Below are 25,552 nucleotides of genomic sequence, written 5' to 3'. Positions count from 1 at the left end.
ATATTTGGCCATGACTGTATATGAGAGCTGTTTTACCTGCCATAGGAAATTGTAGTCCTATCCACCCATTCCTGAGATTTACTCAGCTTGGCACAAAGAACCTGACCGTTCTCTGCTGCAATTCACTTTAACAAACAGATCTCCTTACCACTTTACCCTGTACCTACACAGTGAAAGGAGAAGTAGCACACTGATGAACTCATCTTTCTTTCACTCTGCTCTCCCCACCTATTAGCATGCTCCATGCACTGCAGCACACCAGGCTGGCTTCAGGTGTTCTAAATTCATATATAGAAATTACCGTGCAATTTAGGAGTAGCCAGCACACACTTGTGATAGCAAATAAGAAGAAATAACATATATTGTGCAGCACTTACAAATGTAAAACATTTCTTTAATACACAAACATGCATAATCAATCAAGAAAAGAAAATATACTGTAAGTGTGAACCCATATAATGTGAAATCCCCCAAATAGTGTCCATATATAGGCCTCACATATGAAAAAGTTAATGAAGGAAATGTAGTAATCCACTCTTCAAACACCAAAAAAGTGTCCAGAATTCAAAAACAGCGCTTTCCTCTGTGCTCACAGACTGCATACCAGATTGAAATAATTACCAAGCTATATTATGTAGCACTCAAAGGGTTAATGGTGTCAATAAACTGTGTGCATCCAAACCGGAAATTTCTTGCCATCACACAGCCCCATATAGGATCTCAAAACTCTGCCATATAATTACCAGGGAAGAAAAAATAATCTCCATAGGCCAATGACGCTAATAATATTCAATTTGCTGTAAAAAAGCAAAGTGCGCATTAACAAAACCAAATAATGAAACAATCTCCTCAAAAACTCCTGTATGATAAACACCATCGCATCCATAACCAGAAGTTGGGTGTGGTGATGTCACATCCGTAGGCCCCCCTCAACGCGTTTCATCAAAGATAGCATTATCAGGGGACTGGTCAGGACTCCATACACTATGCTAAGAGTATATATATCAAAGGAAACCGGAAGTGGAAAGCAACATCGCCTCCAGGTAAACAAAACCTCTATGATTAGACGACAAACAACACTAAGGCCATCTGGTGCTCAAAATACATGCATTGCAAAACTACAGAAATAACAAATGCTATTAAAAACAACGTTATAAAAAGAAATTATATACTTCATATTATGAAAAAAGAAAGCTTATATGCCCACCGAAACCTAATAATAAGCTAACCCAAGCGCTAAATGAGGACCAATCACTATAATATAAAATGGCAATGCAGCTACTTAACCTCAAAAATGTGCACAATGGATAAACAGCAGATATTCAACAATACCTCTAAATATACCAGTAGCGCAAACTTAGCAAAAAGAAAGTGCCATAAACATATTGTATAAAAATACAACTGGTAGGACTACACAAAGTCCAACTGTTCCACAGATGTCACACTAGCAACAGGAAATAATCATATTGGCATAAATCAGTCCATGATCCTTCAATACATCTCCTGGGGTGATTAGATATACAGGTGTAGTTCTCAAGAGGGTCACCACCACCACCGTGCTCCAAGAGGGGAGGAGAAATGCCCACTCACCAGATGCTGTGGCCCAACCCACTTTCGTGTTTGAGCAATAAAGCCTATGGAGTTAATCACTGATCCGTGTCATCCACACCGGGCATCACACCAGCTCAGACCATAAAAGCTCGGCAGCATATGGAGAGAAAAGCACAATCCCAATAGCGTGATACCGTTTTTAAAAGGCTTTATTCAATAAAAAATAGGTAACACACTCACATTTTCTGTATTCCATCACTCGCATATCACAATAATCGTAGGGAGAGGGGTGCCCTTCGGGAGATGGTGTCCAGGCTCCACGCCGTGGACCTCGCGCCTTCCGGGTATCCCGAACTCCTCTGACGTTAAACTGGTTACACAGCCTGGTCACGCCCCGACGCGTTTCGTGCTTCCCACTTCTTCACCGGAGTGTGTTACCTATTTTTTATTGAATAAAGCCTTTTAAAAACGGTATCACGCTATTGGGATTGTGCTTTTCTCTCCATATGCTGCCGAGCTTTTATGGTCTGAGCTTGTGTGATGCCCGGTGTGGATGACACGGATCAGTGATTAACTCCATAGGCTTTATTGCTCAAACACGAAAGTGGGTTGGGCCACAGCATCTGGTGAGTGGGCATTTCTCCTCCCCCCTTGAGAACTACACCTGTATATCTAATCACCCCAGGAGATGTATTGAAGGATCATGGACTGATTTATGCCAATATGATTATTTCCTGTTGCTAGTGTGACATCTGTGGAACAGTTGGACTTTGTGTAGTCCTACCAGTTGTATTTTTATACAATATGTTTATGGCACTTTCTTTTTGCTAAGTTTGCGCTACTGGTATATTTAGAGGTATTGTTGAATATCTGCTGTTTATCCATTGTGCACATACTTCATATTATGTTCAAAAATAAAATAAATAACCCATGGGTAAAAAAAATACCACCAAAAGAAAGCTCTATTTGTGTGAAAAAAAAATGATAACAATTATATCATTGTTGCAGTGTTGCATGACCGCGCATTTGTCATTCAAAGTGTAACAGCAATGAAAGCTGAAAATTGGCCTGGGCAGGAAGGGGGTAAAAGTGCCCAGTAAGCAAATGGTTAAAAAATAATTTTGCGCAGAAGGTAAAACAACATGAACGTCAGTCCTATATTATAGGAAATTATAATTATTTTATTAAGAATAAATTAACGAGCGCTTTCCCACAAGTGCTACCCAAAAATCACCCCAGAATACGAGCATGTGAATTTGTATAAGGATAAAGGTATATTCCCCTTTTCTACATAAATACACTTCTAACTCTGGGATAAGGTTTTCTTCTGCTTCATCATGAAACTGTGGAGCATCTTATGCATGTTTCTACAACATAAAAATATTGATCACTATCCAACATTCTCATAGTTTCTATAACTCCCAAGAGCAGGAATGCAAACATAAACTCATTTTAAGCAGTTACAGAAACTGATTAACCTCTCATGGACTGTCCCATGCAAATATACCGCGGCAAGGAGGCCCTCTTATGCAAAATCATGTACCTGTACGCAGTGGCGACTGGTGCATTGGGGGCGCAGGGGTGCCCCCCCTATCCATGCGTCCGGCCCCCTAATCTACATGCGGGGCACCGGACGCATGGAGTTCAATGAGGCTTTTTTTTTAACCATGTGATTAGAGACAGAGGCTCTAATAAGCTAAAAAAAAAAGGGTGGGCTCAGGGCGCAGAGCACTGGTTAAAGAAAAACCAAGAATAAAAGGTGACCATTTTAAACTCACCTGGCAGTGTATAGAAGGGGGAGGTGAGGCCAAAAAACATCAAACTTGTGTAGATGAGTGAAGGATTTACACAAAGCCCTAGAGGTATTGTATATATTTTTGGAATCACGTCATGAGGTTAGTAGGACAGGTTTGATCAAAGGCAGACTCCTAACAATGCATTATCCAAAATTGGGCTGGATGTTGTATGGATCAGCAGGGGGGGTTTAATTTCCCAAGGTTTACACCAATATTTTTTGCAAGGTATGCAAGTTAAATGTATCTTCAGGCTTGTTGAACATTAAAAGGTATCTAGTCAAATTTTGTTTCTAGGTATTGAGTAAAATAGGAAGAGGGTACAACTTCCGCTTGTTTTTTTTTGGTTTCTACCCTAGGGAGATTCATCTTCTCCATTTCTCCTGGTGACCATTGTCACTTCCTAAGTGGTAATTATATCAGAAAAGTAGAAGTGATGTTTACAGTAATAAAGATCTAACAGAGGTTCTAACACTTTCCAAATATACCTTCAAGCGTAAAAAAAGGACAAGTTCATAAACTTTAAAAAAAAAAAAAAATAGACCCAGTCCCCTCTTTAGCCACCTCAATACACAGCCATGCCGTAACGCGCAGTATGGGGTCTGTTTATAGAAAAATTGGCTTTGCAAATGTCTCAGCATTTATGCAAACGTAACAAAAAATATTCCTAATGTTTGTAGTATGTGTGTAATATATTACTTGTTGTCTTTTGTGGGGTGAATGTAACATTTGCAAACATTTGGTCCTAGGAGAAAATTGCTACAAGAACATTTGACCATGACCAATGGAGATAACAGCCTAAGACCCCGTTCACACTGGGGCGATCCGACCAGGTCGCCTGACAGGTCGCCCCAGTGTGAACGGGGTCTAACTCTACAGGCTAAAAACATTCACCCAGCAGGGGAAATTAGGGAGACCTCTGCAATGTGTACGGACTATGGAGATTCCTATGTGAACAGCCGGACTAACCTTCAGCTACAGGTCTTATGCACAGTGGACGTTAGGGACATTTGTCAGTTTTTTTTTTCTGCCTCTAAACACCCCTGCATGTTAGCTTAAACTGTTCTGGAAGGATTTGCCCCTTAATGACCAGGCCATTTTTTGCAATTCGGCACTGCATTACTTTAACTGACAATTGCATAGCCGAGCGATGCTGTACCTAAATAAAATTGATGTTCTTTTTTCCCACCAATAGAGCTTTTGTTTGGTGGTATTTGATCACCTGTGCGATTTAAAATGTTTGCGCTATAAACAAAAAAAGAACGACAATTCTGAAAAGAAAACAATATTTTTCACTTTCTGCTATATAACATTCCCCAAAAAAAATTGAAAAATCAATTTGTTTCATCCTTTTAGGCCAATTTGTATTCTGCTACATATTTTTGGTAAACAAAAAAATCGCAATAAGTGTATTTTGATTGGTTTGCGCAAACTAGGGGATAGATTTATGTCATTTTTATTTTTTATCTTTTTTTTTACTAGTAAGTGCAGCAAACTGCAATTTTTAGCGGGACTGAGAAATTGCAGCGGACAGATTGGACCCCGACTGACATTTTTGACATTTTTTACACTTTTGGAGGGACCAGTGACATTACTACAGTAATTAGTGCTAAAAATATGTACTGTTACTGTAATAACACTGGCAGGGAAGAGGCTAACCTAGGGGTGATCAAAAGGTTAATTGTGAGCCTAGGGGAGTGTTTACTAACTGTATGGGGGGATGGACTTGTGGAATGATCATAGAGATCTGTTATCCTATATAGGAGGATCACAGGCGCTCTGTGATCATTTCAGAGAGAACAACGGTCAGCTGTGTTTACAATAGCTGACCGGTGCTCTCTCTCAACGGGGAGTGATCGCGGGTGTCCGGCGTCCCATGGATCGGCATTCCTACTGCCTAGTGGGGGGGGGGGGAAGTGCGCCGCCGCCGGCGTGAGCTCGCCCCCAGGAACGCTTCTGCAGATCGCCGTACAGGTATAGCGATTCGCACAGCCGAGCCAGCCTGCCGCAGTATATATGCAGCGGTCGGCCGGCAACTGGTTAATAAGCACACATAGGCGTTTATAGACAGAAAAGAAAAACCCCACAATGAGCGTGTTCAGGAGAGGCAGTATTTTGGCAGGAAAAATGCTTGACACGCCTAAATACATTTAATCAGAATCAGAATACTTTATTAATCCCAAAGGGAAATTATTGCGACACAGCCACACTCAACATCGACAACACAAGATCACAACAATGAACAAAACAAGACACAATGACACAACAAAATTACCAATAACAGCAATTAGCACCAAATAAAACAAATGAAAACTATACTCTAATAAACCGTCCATACAATTAAAATACAATATAAAATAAATAACACAGATAAAAACAGAACAGAAAATCAAACTACAAAAATGCAAATAATACACCACTTTCTCCAGTATTACCCCAAATAATAATTAACATAATACCAACATACTATAAAAACTACATAAAAATCCTGATTATAAACTAGATTTAAATTTTCACCTCCAGCCCTCATAGAGAAGAACTATATTATATTAAACACATCTAAATGTGAGTACCCGTAGACACGCCATTTTTTTTGCCAAAATGCTGCTGCCAGGATGGAAATGTATCTAGGAAAGGAGGAAATGCACCTAGGAAAAGGAGAAAATGTATCTAGGAAAGGAGGAAATGCATCTAGGAAAGGAGGAAATGTATCTAGGAAAGGAGGAAATGCATCTACGAAAGGAGGAAATGTATCTAGGAAAGGAGGAAATGTATCTAGGAAAGGAGGAAATGTATCTAGGAAAGGAGGAAATGCATCTACGAAAGGAGGAAATGTATCTAGAAAAGGAGGAAATGTATCTAGGAAAGTAGGAAATGCATCTAGGAAAGGAGGAAATTCATCTAGGAAAGGAGGAAATGCATCTAGGAAAGGAGGAAATGTATCTAGGAAAGGAGGAAATGCATCTAGAAAAGGAGGAAATGCATCTAGGAAAGGAGGAAATGCATCTAGAAAAGGAGGAAATGTATCTAGGAAAGGAGGAAATGTATCTAGAAAAGGAGGAAATGCATGTAGGAAAGGAGGAAATTCATCTAGGAAAGGAGGAAATGCATCTAGGAAAGGAGGAAATGAATCTAGGAAAGGAGGAAATGCATCTAGAAAAGGAGGAAACGCATCTAGGAGAGATAGACAAACATCCAATGTGCAGGTATAAATAACACTGCTAAATAGGACATTTCCCTCCTGGTTGTTAGGGAGTTGACGGGGTCCTAACAACCAGTTCATCCTGAATGACAGGTGGATCTTGTATGTTGTCAATGTTGTCACCTGGGTATCCTGGGTAACCCTCTTGCTTTTTGCAGCGTTGGATACTGTAAGATGACATTCGGTCGGAGTCAAGCAACGGGTTTAGATGCAAAGCAATTTTTAAAGAAATGTTTTTGTGTGTTGTCATACGCTGCAGTGTGTTGTACTCTAGTGTACAGTATATTGGGGTGTCATTCACAATAAATGGCACCACAACACACTGCACAGGAGCATTGCTGTGCCATGTAGGCATATTCTGCATTGTATGTGTTTTACTGTGCACTGCTGCAACACACAAAAGTGAATGGGATCTGAAGTTCCTGATCATCAGGGGTGTCAAACTGGCGACCCTCCAGGTGTTGCAGAACTACACGTCCCATCATGCCTCTGCCTATGGGAGTCAAACTTGTAACTGCAAAGCATCATGGGACTTGTAGTTCCACAACAGCTGGAGGGCCACCAGTTTGACACCTGTGACGGATTGCTGTGGCATTTGACACAATATCTATCGTTATTATTATTAGAAATATTAACATTACATCAATTAAAAAGTTACTAGAGTTATAACCTTTCCCCACACCACTAAAAAGAAAAAAAACTGCTCTGTCTGTGCTGTTGTTGCAGATTTTCCCTCACTTATAGTTTGATGAAACCGTGGTCACTGGGACACGAAGAAAGGGGAGATCTTTACGGAGCTCCAAATAGAAGGGGTTCTTAAAAAATGTCTTGTTCATTCAGTTTATCAGCACCTTTAGTTCCTGCTGTATGAATGGACGATATCATGGGTGATGTATTATAACCTGTTGCCGAGCACCCGCGGCCTTTTTACTGTGGCAGGCTGGCTCTCCTGCGCAAACCAACGTAGACCTATGTCGGTCGCGTGCCGGCAGCTAGGGGGCGAGCGCGCACCGCGCTCCCGCCCCCGCTTATCAGCGGGGAAGCTGATATAGCGGGCAGGCGGCTCCAATTACCGCCTGACACCCGCAATCGTTCCCCGCTGAGAGAGAAGAAGGGTCAGCTGTTCTAAACATAGCTGACTGTTCTTCTCCCTGGAATGATCATAGAGCCCCTGTGATCCTTCTATATTCCACAAGCCACAACCCCCCCCCCCCCCCCCACAGTTAGAATCACTCCCCTAGGCTCACATTTAACTGTTAACCCCTTCTCTGCCAGTGTCGTTATTACAGTAACAGTGCATATTTTTAGCACTGATTACTGTAGTAATGTCACTGGTCCCCCCAAAAGTGTCAAAAATGTCAGTTAGGGGTCTGATCTGTCCGCCGCAATGTCGCAGTCCCTCTAAAAATCACAGATCACCACCATTACTAGTAAAAAAAAAGATAAAAAATAAAAATGACATAAATCTTTCCGTATTTAGTAGACGCGATAACTTTTGCGCAAACCAATCAAAACACGCTCATTGCGATTTATTTTTACCAAAAATATGTAGCAGAAAACAAATTGGCCTAAAATGTTAAAAAATTTTGATTTCAATTTTTGGGGGGGGGGGGGGGTGTTATGCAGCAGAATGTGAAAAATATTGATTTTTTTTTTCAGAATTGTTGCCCTTTTTTGTGTATAGCGAAAAAAATAAAAATCGCACAGGTGATCAAATACCACCAAAAGAAAGCTCCATTTGTGAAAAAAAAAAGGACATCAATTTTGTTTGGGTACAGCATCGCATGACCGCGCAATTGTCAGCTAAAGTCACGCAGTGCCAAGTTGAAAAAAGTGGCCTGGTCATTAAGGGGGCAAATCCTTCCGGTCTTAAAGTGGTTAAAAATTACTAGAGTTATAACCTTTCCCCACACCACTAAAAAGAAAAAAAAATTTAAAATTGTTCTGTCTGTGCAGATTTTCCATCACTTATAGTTTCACTGGGACACGAAGAAAGGGGAAATCTTTACGGAGCTTCAAATAAAAGGGGTTCTAAATAATGTCTTGTACATTCAGTTTATCGGCACCATAGTTCCCCTTTAATTCTTGCTGTATGACTTGACTATATCATGGGTGATGTATTATAATATAAAATGTCATGTGAGAACTTTGTAAAGTAGTTTGCGTGGGTCCTGTGATTTCACTGTGACATTTTCCAATTCCCAGGTACAGTTTCTTCACTGTTTAAAACAATCTGAAACTGGAGGTGAGAGTGAAATGGTAGACGGGTTCCATGTGTGCAACAAACTGAAAGAGCAGAATCCAGACGCATTCAGAATCCTCACGTCTACGCAGATCGACTTTACAGACACTGGAATTGATTACTGTGATTTTTCCCTCCAGTCCAAACAACGGATAATAGAGTAAGCTTATTCAGACCTAGTCCTTTTAGAGGTAGTTTGTGCTTGTCAGCCAAAAGAAGAGACGCTGAGAGAAAGGAAAATACTGCCTCTCGCTGGACAGTAATTGTATAGCATATCATTTAATTTAACTCAATTTACACAGCTAAATAGACAGATGATATACATATACAGGAACTATTTTACCTGCTATTGGCCCGTACACACGATCTGAAAATCGGACGACAGATCTTCCATTTTTTTTGCATGCTAATCACATATTGAATATGAAGAGTTTACTAAAGTTACGAAATGTCTCATATGACAGAATAAAAAAATAGGAAGAGATGTAATTTGTTGTAATGTATTGTATTTTCGAACGAAAATTGTACTAATTAATTGAAAACCGTGCAATCTGGCATTGTATGAGAAAACATTTAGTTCTTGTCCCTTTGGATCATATTGAATGAAATGCCATGATCAGCTCTCGAAAGCTCTGTACTAATGATCCCATTATCGTACTATCGCTTTGAAAGCGGTATTTTTCATCCAATTTTCGGATCGTGTGTACGGGCCATTAACCACTTAAGAATGGAGGTGATGGCGCTGCTTATATTATAAAGTGTAATTAGGTAGATATACTTATGTAAACATATATCATTGGATGAATTGTATATAGAAAAGACTATAGAAAATGGCCACAAGGTGGCGAAGTGCAATGTGCAAAAATGTGCCGAAATAAATAAATGTGTGTATATATACAATATGCAATAGTGATGAAAATAAATAATCAGCAAAATGAATATATAACCAGCAATAAATAGATCAATCAATGAATAATATAAAATGACTCAAAAATCGTGATGATAAAAATTATTAAAATAGTGCGGGAAAACATTGAACAAACCGGATAAATGTGTAAATATACAGGGGAGTATTATACAAAGTGCACCAAAAAGTGATAGTACTAATTAATATATAAAATAAGTTCGTGGACAGAAAATTGTGCAAAAGCAATGAATGTGCGGGAAACTTCTTTCCAAAGTGTGACAATAAGTGATGATCAGTCAATTCATATACTAGAATAAATCCATAAATAGGTGAGTATACCCAGTGAGATAGGTGGGCAGTGACTTACGGTGACCCCCAAGGTGGATGACTGGTGAGCTGCAAAGTGGCTACTGATGAAAAACCTACTCACCAGATGTACCCACCCCACACAGGGGTATAGAGCGGGTACTGGAGATATGCCTCGCTGGTCTTTAATCTGTGTAGTGGTTCCCTTCCTGGGGGAGAATGGTGTGGGGTCCGCGGGGTATCGCAGGTATCCTAATGTGGGGTCCAGTAATAGGGTCCTGTTCCAATATATCCGATGCTCCATGGAGGGATCTAGTATGGCCACTCACAAGTATATGGATGGGAGGGTCATAGGAAGTGGAAAGACTCGATAGTGTGATATCGTAGGGGATATTTTATTCAGCAGTATACAATAAATGGATACTCACAATCGATCATATGGTAAACAGTGTGGTATTGGCGTCCCGAAACGCAATGCGTTCCAACTGAAAACCGAAACCGGAAATGACGTGACGGCGCTGTACGCGTTTCGTCATGTGACGTCTTCTGCAGCCTGCAAGAAATTGCAAAAAGCGTATTTTTATTGGTTTGCGCAAAAGTTTATTGTGTTTACTAACTAAGGGAAAGATTTTTGTCATTTTTGTTGTTTTTTTTTAACGAGTAATGGCGGCGATCTGCGATTTTTTTTTGCAGGACTGCGATATTGCAGCGGACAGATCGGACCCGTGACTGACATTTTTGACACTTTTGGGGTTACCAGTGACATTACTACAGTAATCAGTGCTATACATATGCACTGTTACTGTAAAAATTACACTGGCAGTGAAGGGGTTAACTTTTTTTGAGAGGGAGGGGTTAAGTGTGTCCCTAGGGGCGTGATTCTAACTGTGATTGGATGTGGCTTGAGGTGTAAGAACAGAGATCAACGGTCCTACATAGCAGAACCGTATGATCTCCATTCTTACACAGGGAAGAATGACAGGCGGCTTTGTTTACATTAGCCGCCTGCCTTTCTCCCGCTATAATAGACGATCGCCGAGTGCCCAATGTTTTTTTACCACTACTATTCCTGTATACTGGCTTTTAAAATTTACAAATGCAGCAATTTAGAAATCAAATGAAAGATTTAGAATGGGAAACACGTTTTGAAAGATAAACATTGCATTTTATATACAACTTTACAGATCAGACCAAAATGAGGGACAAATGAGGAGGAAAGAGGGACAGAGGGACTTTGTTCCAAATCAGGGACAGTCCCTCAAAATCAGGGACATTTGGGAGCTATGACTAAGCTGACCTATGTTATCAGCGTGCTGAGGAGTCAGACTACTGCTTCCAAGAGAGTACAGTGGTCTGATTTTCTACAGCCTACCACGTCCCCTCCATAGTAGTCTACATTAACAATCAACACTGCTTAACAAAGTGAATGTAGGAATCCCGCCTGCTGGTACATTGTATATTGACAACAGGAATCAACACTGACAGAATACACGGATCAGTGGCTGCAGCCAAACAAAGTTTTCCAACATGTCCCCTCTACAGAAGTTGATCAAACAATTGACTTCTGTTAAGGAGGGACAGTCACATACTGATCAAATTCGCCCACTCCCTACTGCAGAGGCGTAACTAGAACCTTCAGGGCACCGGTGCAAGAAACTATGAAGGGCTCTCTCATTGCGTGACCCTTTATTACGGTCCCACAGCAGGACCCTTTCACAAGTTCTGCAGTGGGCCCCCTTCCTGCCATCTTTGGGCCTCCCCACAGTGGTGGAATGCCAGGGCCCGGTTGCGAATGTGACCTTTGCGATCCTGGAAGTTCACCCACTGGTGTCAGTAGTTTTTATTTTTTGGTATTTTAATTGTATTATTTTTTTATCATTTTATTTTATATTTTTTACAATGTCACTGACTATGACTCTGTCCATTCAGAAAAGGAAGGAGCTGGTAAATTACATATTTACCGACCCTTCCTGTTCTCTAATGTGACACATCCCCTGCAGCAGCCAGCAGTAGAGGGGAGGAGAAAGCACAGTGGGGGGGGGGAGGGACCAGGGGAACACACAGGGGCCCAGAGACAGCAGAACATAAGTAAACTGGATAGGAGGGGCGGCAGGGGCAGCATACAGAGGAACTGATCTCCTCCATTTTCCTCCTGCAGCTACAGGAGGAAAAAGTAGGACAGTGATTTCTCTACATGCTGCCCCCGCCGCCCCTCCTATCCAGGTGTACAGGGGAGCCGCACAGGCCCCTGGAGCATGGGGCCCGGTTGCAATTGCAACCCCTGCAACCAATGTAGTTACGCCCCTGCCCTACTGAATTCAATTGGCCAAATATCAATCAGTGTTTGGCCAGCTTAAAGGATACGTTCACCTTTGATAATAAGTTACATGTTACACCCATATTTAGGGTGTACCATGTAACATGTTATGTAAGAACCGGACAGCCCTCTCCCCCCCCCCCCCCCCCCGATCCCCCACTCTGACAGCTAGCAGGAATCTTTTTTAACTGCCGGCCCAGCTGCATCACTCATTTACAGTGCTCTGTGAATATCGCCACCATTACCAGTAAAATAAAAATGACAAAAATCTTTCCCCTAGTTTGTAGACGTGATAACTTTTGTGCAAAGCAATCAATATACACTTATTGGGATTTTTTTTTACCAAAATAATGTAGCAAAATACAAATTGACCTAAAATGATGAAAAATTTTGATTTTTTTTTTTTTTTATTGGGAATGTTATATAGCAGAAAGTAAAAAATATTGTTGTTTTTTTTTTTTTTTTTCAGAATCGCCGCTCTTTTTTGTTTATAGCGCAAAAAAAAATTCGCAGAGGTGATCAAATACCATCAAAAGAAAGCTCTAGGGGGGGAAAGGCATACATTTTTTTAGGGTACAGCATCGCACGGCCACGCAATTGTCCCCTAAAGTGACGCAGTGCTGAATTGCAAAAAATGGCCTGGTCCTTAAGGGGCAAATCCTTCCGGTCCAAAATTGGTTAATTAGAATTTTTACTGGAATTACTCTTTAAGGGATCTGTCCTATAATTATATACATATGCCTTTTCTTGTCATGGTTTATTTTCCCTCTGAGAGAGGAGGGTTCTGCTATCATTCTGCCCCATTCTGCCTCTATCCTGCATATGATGGCCTAAAGATGAAAAGCAATTGTTTGATAAAAGTTATTTTTTTTTCAGGCTGGATCAGAATGGTGATCTTCTAAGAATTAATTTTAATAATGCAACAAGGGACTCTGTACTCAACATACCAGCAGAGAAAGTGCAACCTTTTTACTCCTCCCTTAAAGAGTTTGTCAGTCTCATGAATAAGCCTGAGAATACATTCTGTTTCAAAATGAAACCAGGTTAGTCATATAATTTACTCCTCTCGCTAATTAGTTCTTAACTTCTTCGTTATAACACAGGCAAGTTTCGTGTCAAACACAACATTGGTTCCTGCATGAAATTAAAGGGAAATTGTGTCATGGCAAAATCAGAACATATGCAGTACTTCTTTTCAATACATGTACATTTTGCCATGTTTTATCAATTTAATGACTCTGCAAGTACAAAAAAAAAGCATGTTGATCTGCCAAAATTGTACTCCTAAGTTTTGTTGTAGGCTGGATATACACAGCATTTTTGAAGACTGTTTGGTGTCAGCCCTGCCCAGTTTTGTTTTGCTGAACTTCTCAAACTCACCCACTCTCCCATCTTCAAAACAAAGGCACTAAGTAGTCTGTAGTCCTATGCCCTTGGAGAGCTTATTTTTCTCAATGAGATATTGCAGGAGCTGTGCACAAGACACAGGACAGCTCTGAATTTCTGACATAATCAACAGTTATTATTATTATTATTATACAGGATTTATATAGCGCTAATAGTTTGCGCATCGCTTAACAAAATGAAGGCAGACAATACAGTTACAATACAATTTGGTACAAAACGAATCAGAGGGCCCTGCTCGTTAGAGCTTACAATATAAAAGGGACAGTCAATTGATACAAAAGGTAATAGCCAGGGGCAGACTGGCAGCTTTCGGCCCAGGGGGCAAGTACAAACCAGAGGCCCATGGTGCAGCGACTTGGCCCCCCTCCCACTCTCCCTCTTCCATGCCTCTTCTTGACCCCCATTTCAGGCTGAAGCTCCATACATGAACGAAAAACAGCTATCAGCTCCAGTTGTAGCTGCAGTTCTAACACAGCATTCTCCCCCCCCGCTGAGCTGTTGTGTTCTGACAGCCCCCCCCCCCCCCCCCATTGGCTGAGATCGCTGATTGGGAGTCGATCGGCTGCTGATTTTCCAGCATGCTCATCTGACAGATGCCGGACCGAATGTCGGCCAATTCTTTTTTGAACCAGCCGATGTTGCCCGGCATCTGGCCCATGTGTGCGGTGCTTTAAATCCGACACTTTTATGGCGCTCACACTCTGAATCTCTAGATACATTGTCTTCTAACACACAGCAGCTATGTCCTCTCTCTCTCTCTCTCACCCCCCCCCCCCCCCCAGGACCCGCTGAACAATCGGGACAGAAGCAGAATAGCGGCCTGCTTTGTAAACAAGGCAGATTGCCCTTCTATCAGTAGGGAAGGTAGTGATCCTGTGTTTCTGCAAAGCAGGAACACGGATCTTTGCTTTCCCATAGTACAAGCACTTCCCCCACAGTTAGTAAGCACATTTAACGCACACATTTAGCCCTTTGATTGCCCCTGATGTTAACCCCTTCCCAGCCAGTGTCATTAGTACAGTGACAGTGCATATTTTTAGCACTGATCCCAGTGGCGTCGGCAGGGGGGGGCTGACCTGGGCTATAGCCCCGAGTGTGCTCCCCAAAAGCCCCGGGTCTCCTGTTGCTTTTTTAAAATGATTAGCCCCGAGTCCCAAAGCCTGGGTTTGGCCGAGAACTCGGGCTACATTCCTCAGCAGTGTAAGATTTATAAAGCACATGCAATGATTGGTGGGCAATCCGGGGCAGCCGCAAGGAGAGTGAATGCAGCTGTCAAGTTTCAGCATTGATGTCGGGTGTGGGCGGGGCCGGTATGCCACGCCCACCTTCCTCCCCAGACAGCTTCTGTTTCTCTATGCACGGAACAATGGGGCGGAGCCCCGCATACCGGTCCCGCCCACACCCGAAATCAATGCTACTTGACAGCGGCAATCACTCTCCTTCCTTGCGGCTGCCCCAGATCGCCCACCAATCACTGGATGCAGTGGCGTAAAGGGCACTGTGTAAACCGCAGGCAGTGGCAGCTCCTTCAGTCCGGGGACTAGCGGGGGCGGAGCCGCGGCGGGAAGGGGGCGGGGCCTCGGCGGGAAGAAGGGGCAGAGCCTCGGCGGGAAGAAGGTGAGTGCCCATTGCTCAAGTGTGTGTGCTGGGTAGTAGAGGGATGGGGAAGCTGCATATAGAGGAATTCATCTTTCCCTATTCTTTCTGCAGCTGCTGAATAACCCTCCTGCAGGAAGAATAGGGGAAGATCAATTCCTCTATATGCAGCTGCCCCATCCCCCTCCTATACAACTTCTTTTGCTGGCTCACCAGTGCTCTTAACCCCCCCCCCCTCCAGTGTTCTAATCCCCCCTCAGTGCTCTTATTCCCCCCCCACTCAGTGCTCTTATCCCCCCCCCACCCTCAGTGCACTTATCCCCGACTCAGTGCTCTTATCCCCGACTCAGTGCTCTTATCCCCGACTCAGTGCTCTTATCCCCCCCCCCACCCTCAGTGCACTTATCCCCGACTCAGTGCACTTATCCCCGACTCAGTGCTCTTATCCCCGACTCAGTGCTCTTATCCCCGACTCAGTGCTCTTAACCCCCCCACCCAGTGCACTGGACTGCACCCTGTTCTTTAGCCTTCCCCCGGTGCTCTTCAGCTCCCCACTGTGCTTTTCATCTCCCTCCCCCCTATGCTCCCTGTCCCCCCCCGTGCTCTCCACCCCCTGCGCCTTCCAACCCCCCTGCAATGCTTTCCAAACCCCCTCTTAATACTCTCCAGTCCCCCACCCCCACCCCACCATGCCCTTCAGCTCCTCCAGTGCTCTCTGCTTCCCCTGTGCTCTCAGGCCCCCCTAGTGCTCTTCTATCTTCTATCATGTCCTCAGTCTCTGACCATCTCCTGTATCATCTCTGCAGTCTCTGACTGTCTCCTGAACCATGTCTGCAGTCTCTGACCATCTTCTGTAACATGTCCTCAGTCTCTGACCATCTCCTGTATCATGTCCTTAGTCTCTGACCATCTCCTGTATCATGTCCTCAGTCTCTGACCATCTCCTGTATCATGTCCTCAGTCTCTGACCATCTCCTGTATCATGTCCTCAGTCTCTGACCATCTCCTGTATCATGTCCTTAGTCTCTGACCATCTTCTGTAACATGTCCTCAGTCTCTGACCATCTCCTGTATCATGTCCTTAGTCTCTGACCATCTCCTGTATCATGTCCTCAGTCTCTGACCATCTCCTGTATCATGTCCTCAGTCTCTGACCATCTCCTGTATCATGTCCTTAGTCTCTGACCATCTTCTGTAACATGTCCTCAGTCTCTGACCATCTCCTGTATCATGTCCTCAGTCTCTGACCATCTCCTGTAACATGTCCTTAGTCTCTGACCATCTTCTGTAACATGTCCTCAGTCTCTGACCATCTTCTGTAACATGTCCTCAGTCTCTGACCATCTCCTGTATCATGTCCTCAGTCTCTGACCATCTCCTGTATCATGTCCTCAGTCTCTGACCATCTTCTGTAACATGTCCTCAGTCTCTGACCATCTCCTGTAACATGTCCTCAGTCTCTGGCCATCTTCTGTTTAATGTCCTCAGTCTCTGACCATCTTCTGTATCATGTCCTCAGTCTCTGACCATCTCCTGTATCATGTCCTCAGTCTCTGACCATCTCCTGTAACATGTCCTCAGTCTCTGGCCATCTTCTGTTTAATGTCCTCAGTCTCTGACCGTCTCCTGAACCATGTCCTCAGTCTCTGACCATCTCTTGTATCATGTCTGCAGTCTTTGACCACCTCTTGTATCATGTCTGTAGTCTCTGACCATCTCCTGTACCATGTCTGCAGTCTCTGACCATCTCCTGTACCATGTCTGCAGTCTCTGACCATCTCCTGTACCATGACGTCTCTAAGACTTTGAAATGTGTTCACCACATATACCGGGATGCTTCGCTTTCCATTCACAGGCCTGTGGAAGAGGTGCTGCAAATCACAGCAGGACAATGCTTGCTGGATCTGTTGGGTTGGGCAGGTGAGTGTTCCCACGTATAACATGTAAGAGGAGGGAAAAAAAATGATGGGACAATAGTCAGACATGGGGTGGTATGGAGAGGAGTACAGGGGGTCAGACATGGGGTGGTATGGAGAGTAGAGGAGTACAGGGGGTCAGACATGGGGTGGTATGGAGAGGAGTACAGGGGGTCAGACATGGGTTGGTATGGAGAGGAGTACAGGGGGTCAGACATGGGGTGGTATGGAGAGGAGAGGAGTACAGGGGGTCAGTCATGGGGTGGTATGGAGAGGAGTACAGGGGGTCAGACATGGGGTGGTATGAAGAGGAGTACAGGGGGTCAGACATGGGGTGGTATGGAGAGGAGTACAGGGGGTCAGTCATGGGGTGGTATGGAGAGGAGAGGAGTACAGGGGTCAGACATGGGGTGGTATGGAGAGGAGTACAGGGGGTCAGACATGGGGTGGTATGGAGAGGAGAGGAGTACAGGGGGTCAGTCACGGGGTGGTATGGAGAGCAGAGAAGTACAGGGGGTCAGACATGGGGTGATATGGAGAGGAGAACAGGGGGGCAGATATAGGGTGGTATGGAGAGGAGCGGAGTACAGGGGGTCAGTCATGGGGTGGTATGGAGAGGAGAGAAGTACAGGGGTTCAGTCATGGGGTTGTATGAAGAGGAATACAGGGGGTCAGACATGGGGTGGTATGGAGAGGAGCTCTCCATACCACCCCATGATTGACCTCCTGTACTCCTCTCCTCTCCATACCACCCCATGTCTGACCCCCTGTACTCCTCTTCATACCACCCCATGTCTGACCCCCTGTACTCCTCTCCTCTCCATACCACCCCATGACTGACCCCCTGTACTCCTCTCCTCTCCATACCACCCCATGACTGACCCCCTGTACTCCTCTCATCTCCATACCACCCCATGACTGACCCCCTGTACTCCTCTCCTCTCCATACCACCCCATGTCTGACCCCATGTACTCCTCTCCATACCAACCCATGTCTGACCCCCTGTACTCCTCTCCATACCACCCCATGTCTGACCCCCTGTACTCCTCTCCTCTCCATACCACCCCATGACTGACCCCCTGTACTCCTCTCCATACCACCCCATGTCTGACCCCCTGTACTCCTCTTCATACCACCCCATGTCTGACCCCCTGTACTCCTCTCCATACCACCCCATGACTGACCCCCTGTACTCCTCTCCTCTCCATACCACCCCATGTCTGACCCCCTGTACTCCTCTCCATACCAACCCATGTCTGACCCCCTGTACTCCTCTCCTCTCCATACCACCCCATGACTGACCTCCTGTACTCCTCTCCATACCACCCCATGTCTGACCCCCTGTACTCCTCTCCATACCACCCCATGTCTGACCCCCTGTACTCCTCTCCATACCACCCCATGTCTGACCCCCTGTACTCCTCTCCATACCACCCCATGTCTGACTCCCTGTACTCCTCTCCTCTTCATACCACCCCATGACTGACCTCCTGTACTCCTCTCCATACCACCCCATGACTGACCTCCTGTACTCCTCTCCATACCACCACATGACTGACCCCCTTTACTTCTTTCTTCTCCATACCACCCAATTTCTCACCCCCTGTACTCCTCTCCATACCACCCCTTGACTGACCCTTGACTGAGGGGGCCATTGGGTGGAGCTTGGGCGGTACTTACTTTTAAATATGGGAGGAGCTTGGGCGGGGCTTTTCTTTAAAATGTGGGAGGGGGTTATCAAATTTATCTTCGGGCTGAAGCCCCTGGTCTTTTTCCCACCTAGCAACACCCCTGACTGATCCCTATAATAATGTCACTGGTCATCAAAAAAGTGTCACTTGTGTCCACTGCAATATCAGAGTCCCGCTATAAGTCACTTATTGTCACCATTACTTGTAAAAAAATAAATAAATTAAAATTCTATAAAAATATCCCATAGTTTGTAGACGCTAGCTCAAAACAATCAATATACACTTATTGGTTATTGGGATTTTTTTTTTTTACCAAAAAAATTTAGCAGGATACATATTGCCCTAAATTGATGAAGAAATTTGATTTTGTATACTTTTTTATTGGATATGTTTTATAGCAAAAAGTAAAAAATATTGTTTATAGTGCAAAAAAATAAAAACCGCAGAGGTGATCAAATACCACCATAAGAACGCTCTATTTGTGGGGCAAAAAAGGACATCAATTTTATTTGGGTACAGCGTTGCATGACCGTGCAATTTTCAGTTAAAATAACGCATTGCCCTATTGCAAAAAATGACCTGGCCATGAAGGGGAGGGGGGGGTAAACCTTCCAGAGCTGAAGTGGTTAAATGTATCTTGGGAAGTAATATTTTGCCTACCATCATTTGTATGTGTTTTTACTCTGGACTGGTATACTATATCATTTAAAAAAAAATAATTTTAGCAGCTAAGCAAAGTTCTAGAAATCCATTCTAGACCCTTTGGATCTGGTACTGATTTTAAGGAGGACTCAACACAAAAACAAAATTGCATGAGGTCCCCCTAAAAATCAGGACAGGGTGGCACCTGTGGCTTCTTTAGGAACCAGTGAGAGTGGGAAGCTGTGATATATAAAAGTGGTAGAAATATCACTTCTATATTGGGGGCACTGCTCCCACCAAACAAGGCTAGGAACTGGCTGAAGTATTTGTCTGAACACCAGAACATCCAAAGTTTGCTCCAAACCTAGGTGGACCAAGCTGTTGGCTCATCCTTAGTTCTCAGGAATGCAGAATAAATAATTATTAGAGAATTTACACACTTATTATTACCTGGTGTGGGTGAGTGGACTACTATCCTGAAATCCCACCATTGGAGTCTTTGGCTGCTATTTAAATATAACAGTTTTGCCACTGCCCACTGATTTCTACCTAAAACTGATATACCAATTTTGGATGAAGTTGGTGTTGAAGAGACCCTGTCATTAAATTGCAGGTAATATCACTGAAAAATCATGTTTTTTAAATGGTTACTTGCATTGTTTTTTCCTTTCCATAAATTATTTTCTATGCACTCTAACTGTGCCTTTAAACTTAGTAGGGCATTTGACCATTATAGGAAGAGCTATCTATTACAATCTATTACAGTTCACCTTCCACCATGTCATAGCCCTCTCCTTATCTGGGAATGTTTAGTTACTCTCTGTGCTGACCTAACTCTTTTATTCCTTTTCTAACCTCCTTTCATAACCTTTTTTATGTAGCCGTCAATGCAGAGTGAAGTGGAATGCTATAGAGCAGCGATGGCGAACCTTGGCACCCCAGATATTTGGGAACTACATTCCCCTTGATGCTCAAGTACACTGCTGAGTGCGTTAGCATTATGGGAAATGTAATTCCAAAACATCTGGGGTGCCGAGGTTTGCCATCGCTGTTATAGGGTGTCATTTGGGTGCCAGCTTTGAGTCAGATGGAGCTGTGGACATGATCACATCCAAGATGGTGGCACCCAGCAACAGACTTAGGACTTATTTTATGTCTACACAAGGGAGGCTTTTACAAGTAAAAACCATGCAGACAATGTTAAGTTAAATGGACATATAATCTTATTGGAAGATTGTTGCTTTTAAGGAATGGTCCGGTGACAGGGTCTCTTTAAATGAATATCAGTGCTGTTTTTTCATTTTCAGACTCTAACAGTTTTTCTCTGGGTTTAGGTCAAGTGGTAACATTTGACAACTGGAGGATTCTGCACGGGAGGAAGAGCTACCAATCAGGGGCAGATGTCTCACGTCACCTTGAGGGCTCTTACCTTGATTGGGATGTTGTTATGTCCAGACTGAGGGCCCTGAAGACCAAACTGCAAACTTCAAACTGATTTAAATACACATGAATTAAAATTAAAACGTATTAAAAGTGAATAAAATATGTTTATAACAAATCATATTTTTTATTATAAACATTAAAGGTGTGTTCTACCTGAGAATGGTATTTGCCAGATGTTATTGGCTAATTTGTCTTCTGTCATTAGATATCCCTTTAGAATTACACTTGAAATTCTCAGTTATTAACATTACCAATCATAGAGGCTAACTTTTATAGCTGTATTCACTGTGGCACAATGCCCCGGATTGGGTCATGGGGCAGAGGGGAGAATTACCCTTCAGTCCTCAGTTTGCGCATGCTCAAGAGGGAAGGTCTGTTTTTTCTTCTTTTTTACAAACTTGATCCTGTAGCTTGGCATCATTGGTTAGACATCAGGAGACAAACACATGCCTAGCTTAGTTATATATTTAAAAATATATATGCATGTGATTTTTATCAGTGGTTATACTTTTTTTTGGTTTATTTATTTTATTTATTACAGGTATTGTTATAGCATCAACAGCCTTACATATTGTACATTCACATCAGTCCCTGCCCCTCAAGGAGTTTACTATATAACACCAGGCCTTTTTTGATACTTTTTGTTTACATATATAAATCTGTATTTTTTGCTAGAAAACTACTTAGAACCCCCCAAAAATTATATATTTTTTAGTAGAGGGCCTAGAGAATATAATAGTGGGTTTTGCAATTTTTTTTATGTAATACGGTATTTGCGCAGTGGCTTTTCAAACACAAAATAAAAAAAATACACTGAATTTTAATGCACACAAACACAATATAATACCCAATTTTTTTGGTAAAAAATAAAAGATGGTGTTACGCCAAGTAAATAGATACCTAAATGTCATGCTTTAAAATTGTGCATTCTCGTGGAATGCCGCCAAACTACCCCTCCTCCCACCTGTAAAAGCAATCCAGTGGCTATTTAGCTGCTAGGATGGTTTTTACAAAAAAGCCAATCACCTGCTGAAACAAACACTACCGGGGACTTTAGCTGCAGGCATCATTTTGTTATACCACTTGAAAGCCACAACATATGCACATTAGGTGATCTTCAAGTGGTTAAAATATATATGCATATGATTATATTGATGCTGATGTTTTTATAGGCTTATATTATATTTTAATTTTTACAGGTATTCGTATAGTGCCAACAATTTATACAGCTTCAAGAAGCTTACAATCTAGTAGCCCTACCTCACATGCATACTAGGGCCAATCTAGACAGGGGCCAAATAACTGACCAGCATGTCTGTGGATTGTGGCAGGAACTGGGAGTTCCCAGTGGCAACCCATAGAAGTTAAGGGACAACATGCAAACTTTATGCAAGTGATGTCCAAGGTGGAATTTGAACCGAGGAACCTGGTGCTGCAAGGCAGGAGTGCTAAATACCAAGCAACTATGCAGGTCCACTATTATGCAATATAATCATCATTGGTGGTTGACAACTCAATCTGTGTGGCTAGGCAGAAGAACAGCCATTCCTACAGGCCTCTAGAGGAGTATTGCAGAAATACTAATTCCTAGGTTGAGGAGGTACTACCCAACCATAGGCAAGCCACCACTTTCAAATTCTAAAAGTGCATGGACTGCTGTGTAGCTGGGTAGATCATTACTACCGATAGCAGAAAGTGAGGTATGAAAATAAAAGCTACAAAAGTAAAACTCATGCATAAAAAAACCCTTGACGTGTAGTGCTACCTCCACAGAAGCTGCTAGAAGATTTGATTCCTCTGTTCCTCACTGAGCCCTGGGCAGAGCACCATATCTGCTGACACCACCACAGTACCTTGGCCAGGTAGTGTCCTGGCTGTCACAAAGACACAAATAAAAATATGCACACACTTTTAAAAAAAAATATTAACTTGAATTAAGATTAAAGAATAGTATGGCAAGACAAGCATACAGTCAACTGAAACTATTCAACTACGTTGGATTTATCTGCCGGCTAGTTGGGGCCCATAAGTTGGTGCACAATGAGGGATGCAGTCTCTTCAAAAAGTAAACTGAATAATCTCTAAAGATGGTAAAGCAGTCAACAGAGTTCCCCTTTAATAGATAAAGTTGGTGTGGAAGATCACGTCAAAAATATTTGAATGATAGGAAAAAAATGTACTTGGGGGAGAATGTTCCTTTAAATGGAGAAGTTGAACTTAAGTGGCTAATTCCTTCCTTGGGTGGCTTGAACTTGATTTAGGGTTGATGCAGAGTTCTGACTAGCAGGGAGTGATAGGGTTAACTCAGATGACCTGCAGGCAGTACTTGTAGGAACAGATAAGAATGGTAGACTGCAGCAATAGATGACATGTGCTGATTGCAGAGGCCTGTACTGTAAAGTGTCTTTAAACTTGAAGTAACTTGAAACAGCAAACACCCTGGCAATAAGGGTAATGTTAAGTGGTTTTGGAACCCTCTCACCTGGTCCTTGTGCAAAGCAGAGCGCAGCGATGATCATCCTGCTGAGGGGCCCCCTTTGTCCTTTGCAGATGTAGCTGTAATGATGATGATGACCAGATCCAACTGCACACAGATCTCTACCAGGATGTCTCCTCAGGATACTTTCCAATGACACTCATGGCTTCTTGGCTCAACTGAGTCAGGTCTGGGCCCACATGGCTCCACACAGCTCTCCTACACACATCCTTCCAGCAACCAAGTCTCTCTCTCCCCCTCCTGTTTCCGGGCTTTTCCTTTTATCTGCTCCCACACCAGGCAATTGCAGAGCTGTGTAGCTTGCTCTCAGCTAGACTGCAATGAAAAGTTCTGTTTCCAGTATACAAGTCCCAGCGATCCTGCACTCTTGTATAGAAGCTTATGATGAACAGAGTTTCTGAACACTGCCATCTTGTGGTAAAAATAAAGATCTGCATTACAGTAACAATGCATGCTGTTACAGCTGATAAACAATTACTGGTAAAAGCAAGCAGGCATTACAGACTATAATGGTTATTTCTCTTGATAAGATGCTAAAGTACCTCCAAGCATATAATATACCAGGTAAATGGGAGGTGAATAGAGTAAGACAATGTTTTTTACAAGATGGTGTTTGGTGGTGGAATGAGACAGTAGAGATGGTTTGCAACAAACTTAAAATGCATGTGAACCCTAAGGCTCCATTCAAACCAATGCGTTTTTTCCTACTTTTTGTTTTTTTGTAGAAATGCAGGACAGTATTTTTAACATGAGTTCCTTTGGAACACGTTCACATCAATACATTTTTAAATGCAAAACACTGTTTTTTGCTTTTTTTGGTTCAGTAGACTTTAATGGAGAAGTAGCAGAAAAGCACGTAGTGTGTTTTTACCGTGATTTTGCTCCGATTTGTGTTTTTAAATCTGCCCAACAACAAATTCGCCTAAATAAAAAAGTATAAAAAACACAAAACGCAAATCGTGGCAAAATCGCGGTAAAAAAAGCGGCAAAAAAACAATGCAGAAATGCTCAAAAGCAACATGCATAGGTGTGAATGGAGCCTAAGGCTTGTTTACATTTGCAGTTAGGGGTGGTAAAAAGAGGCAGTTGGGCTGTGATTGTACCACTGAAACTGCCCCCCTTAAGCTTCAAAGGCAGGCAGATGGCGTTGTATATGGTACACCTGTGGCAGGAATTATCCCCTCTGTTTGTTGGGGGGACAGTACCATTACTGAGCACAAACCCATTCAGGTCAATGTGGCTACTTCGCCATTGCCCTGCAATCACCTTCAATGTGTGTGGTTGCGTTGTACAGTAGTTGTGCATCATTAACAGGGTTAAAAGAAGCAGTGAGAAGGTAGTATATCACCTCCTCAGTGCCAGCCAAACAGCTTTGAAAGATACCCAAACTGGATTGCTTTTCAGAAAGGCAGCATAATCTGCTCCACGTGTAAACTTTGCTTTGCTGAATGAAACGTGGTTTGCTAAATCACTATTATAGACAACTAACATATTCTTTAAAGTGCTTGTAAAGACAGAAGTTTTTTTTTTTTTATCTTACTGCATTCTGTGCAGTAAGGTCGAAAACCTTCAGCATGCAGCTCCCCCTGCAGCCCCCCTAAAAGCGTTCCTCAGCCTGATCTCAGTCCACCGATGTGCATGAGAGCGGAGGCTCTCTCGGCTCTCTCCCTCCTCATTGGCTCAGAAACAGCAGCAGAAGCCATTGGCTCCTGCTGCTGTTAATCACAGCCAGTGACAAGGGAGCAGGGGGCGGGGCCAAGCCCCGTTCTGTGTGTCTTATGGACACAGAACGAGGCTCAGGAGTGAGCACGCACGAGTGCCCCCATAGCAAGTGGCTTGCTATGGGGACACTCAGCGGGGGAGGAGCCAGGAACTCCAGCCAGAGACCTAAGAAAAGGAGTATCGAGGTTGCTGTGCAAAACCATTGCACAGAGCAGGTAAGTATAACATGTAAAACAGACTTTACAATCACTTGAAATAAAATAATTGTTTTCACCTGTGTTGCATCTCAGTGCTGCTGATCTTCTGTGGTCTCCTGCCG

At 43.1% G+C, this 25,552-nt stretch overlaps 1 protein-coding gene across 1 annotated transcript in view; it reads left to right on the top strand.

Moving 5' to 3' along the window:
- Positions 1–21,125, top strand: part of BBOX1 (gamma-butyrobetaine hydroxylase 1) — a 161,048-nt gene extending 139,923 nt beyond the window's left edge. Inside the window, exons 6-8 of the mRNA XM_082270766.1 lie at positions 8,752–8,948; positions 13,195–13,361; positions 20,906–21,125. Of these exons, the coding sequence (XP_082126892.1) occupies positions 8,752–8,948; positions 13,195–13,361; positions 20,906–21,066 (525 nt within the window). The 3' untranslated portion in view covers positions 21,067–21,125. The remainder of the gene's footprint in view (positions 1–8,751; positions 8,949–13,194; positions 13,362–20,905) is intronic.
- Positions 21,126–25,552: the final 4,427 nt, after the last annotated feature.

Source organism: Pelophylax lessonae, assembly GCF_965119305.1.
Source record: "Pelophylax lessonae genome assembly, chromosome: 10".
In the NCBI taxonomy this organism is placed as follows: Eukaryota; Metazoa; Chordata; class Amphibia; order Anura; family Ranidae; genus Pelophylax; species Pelophylax lessonae.
This window is presented reverse-complemented; position numbering and strand designations above follow the sequence as displayed.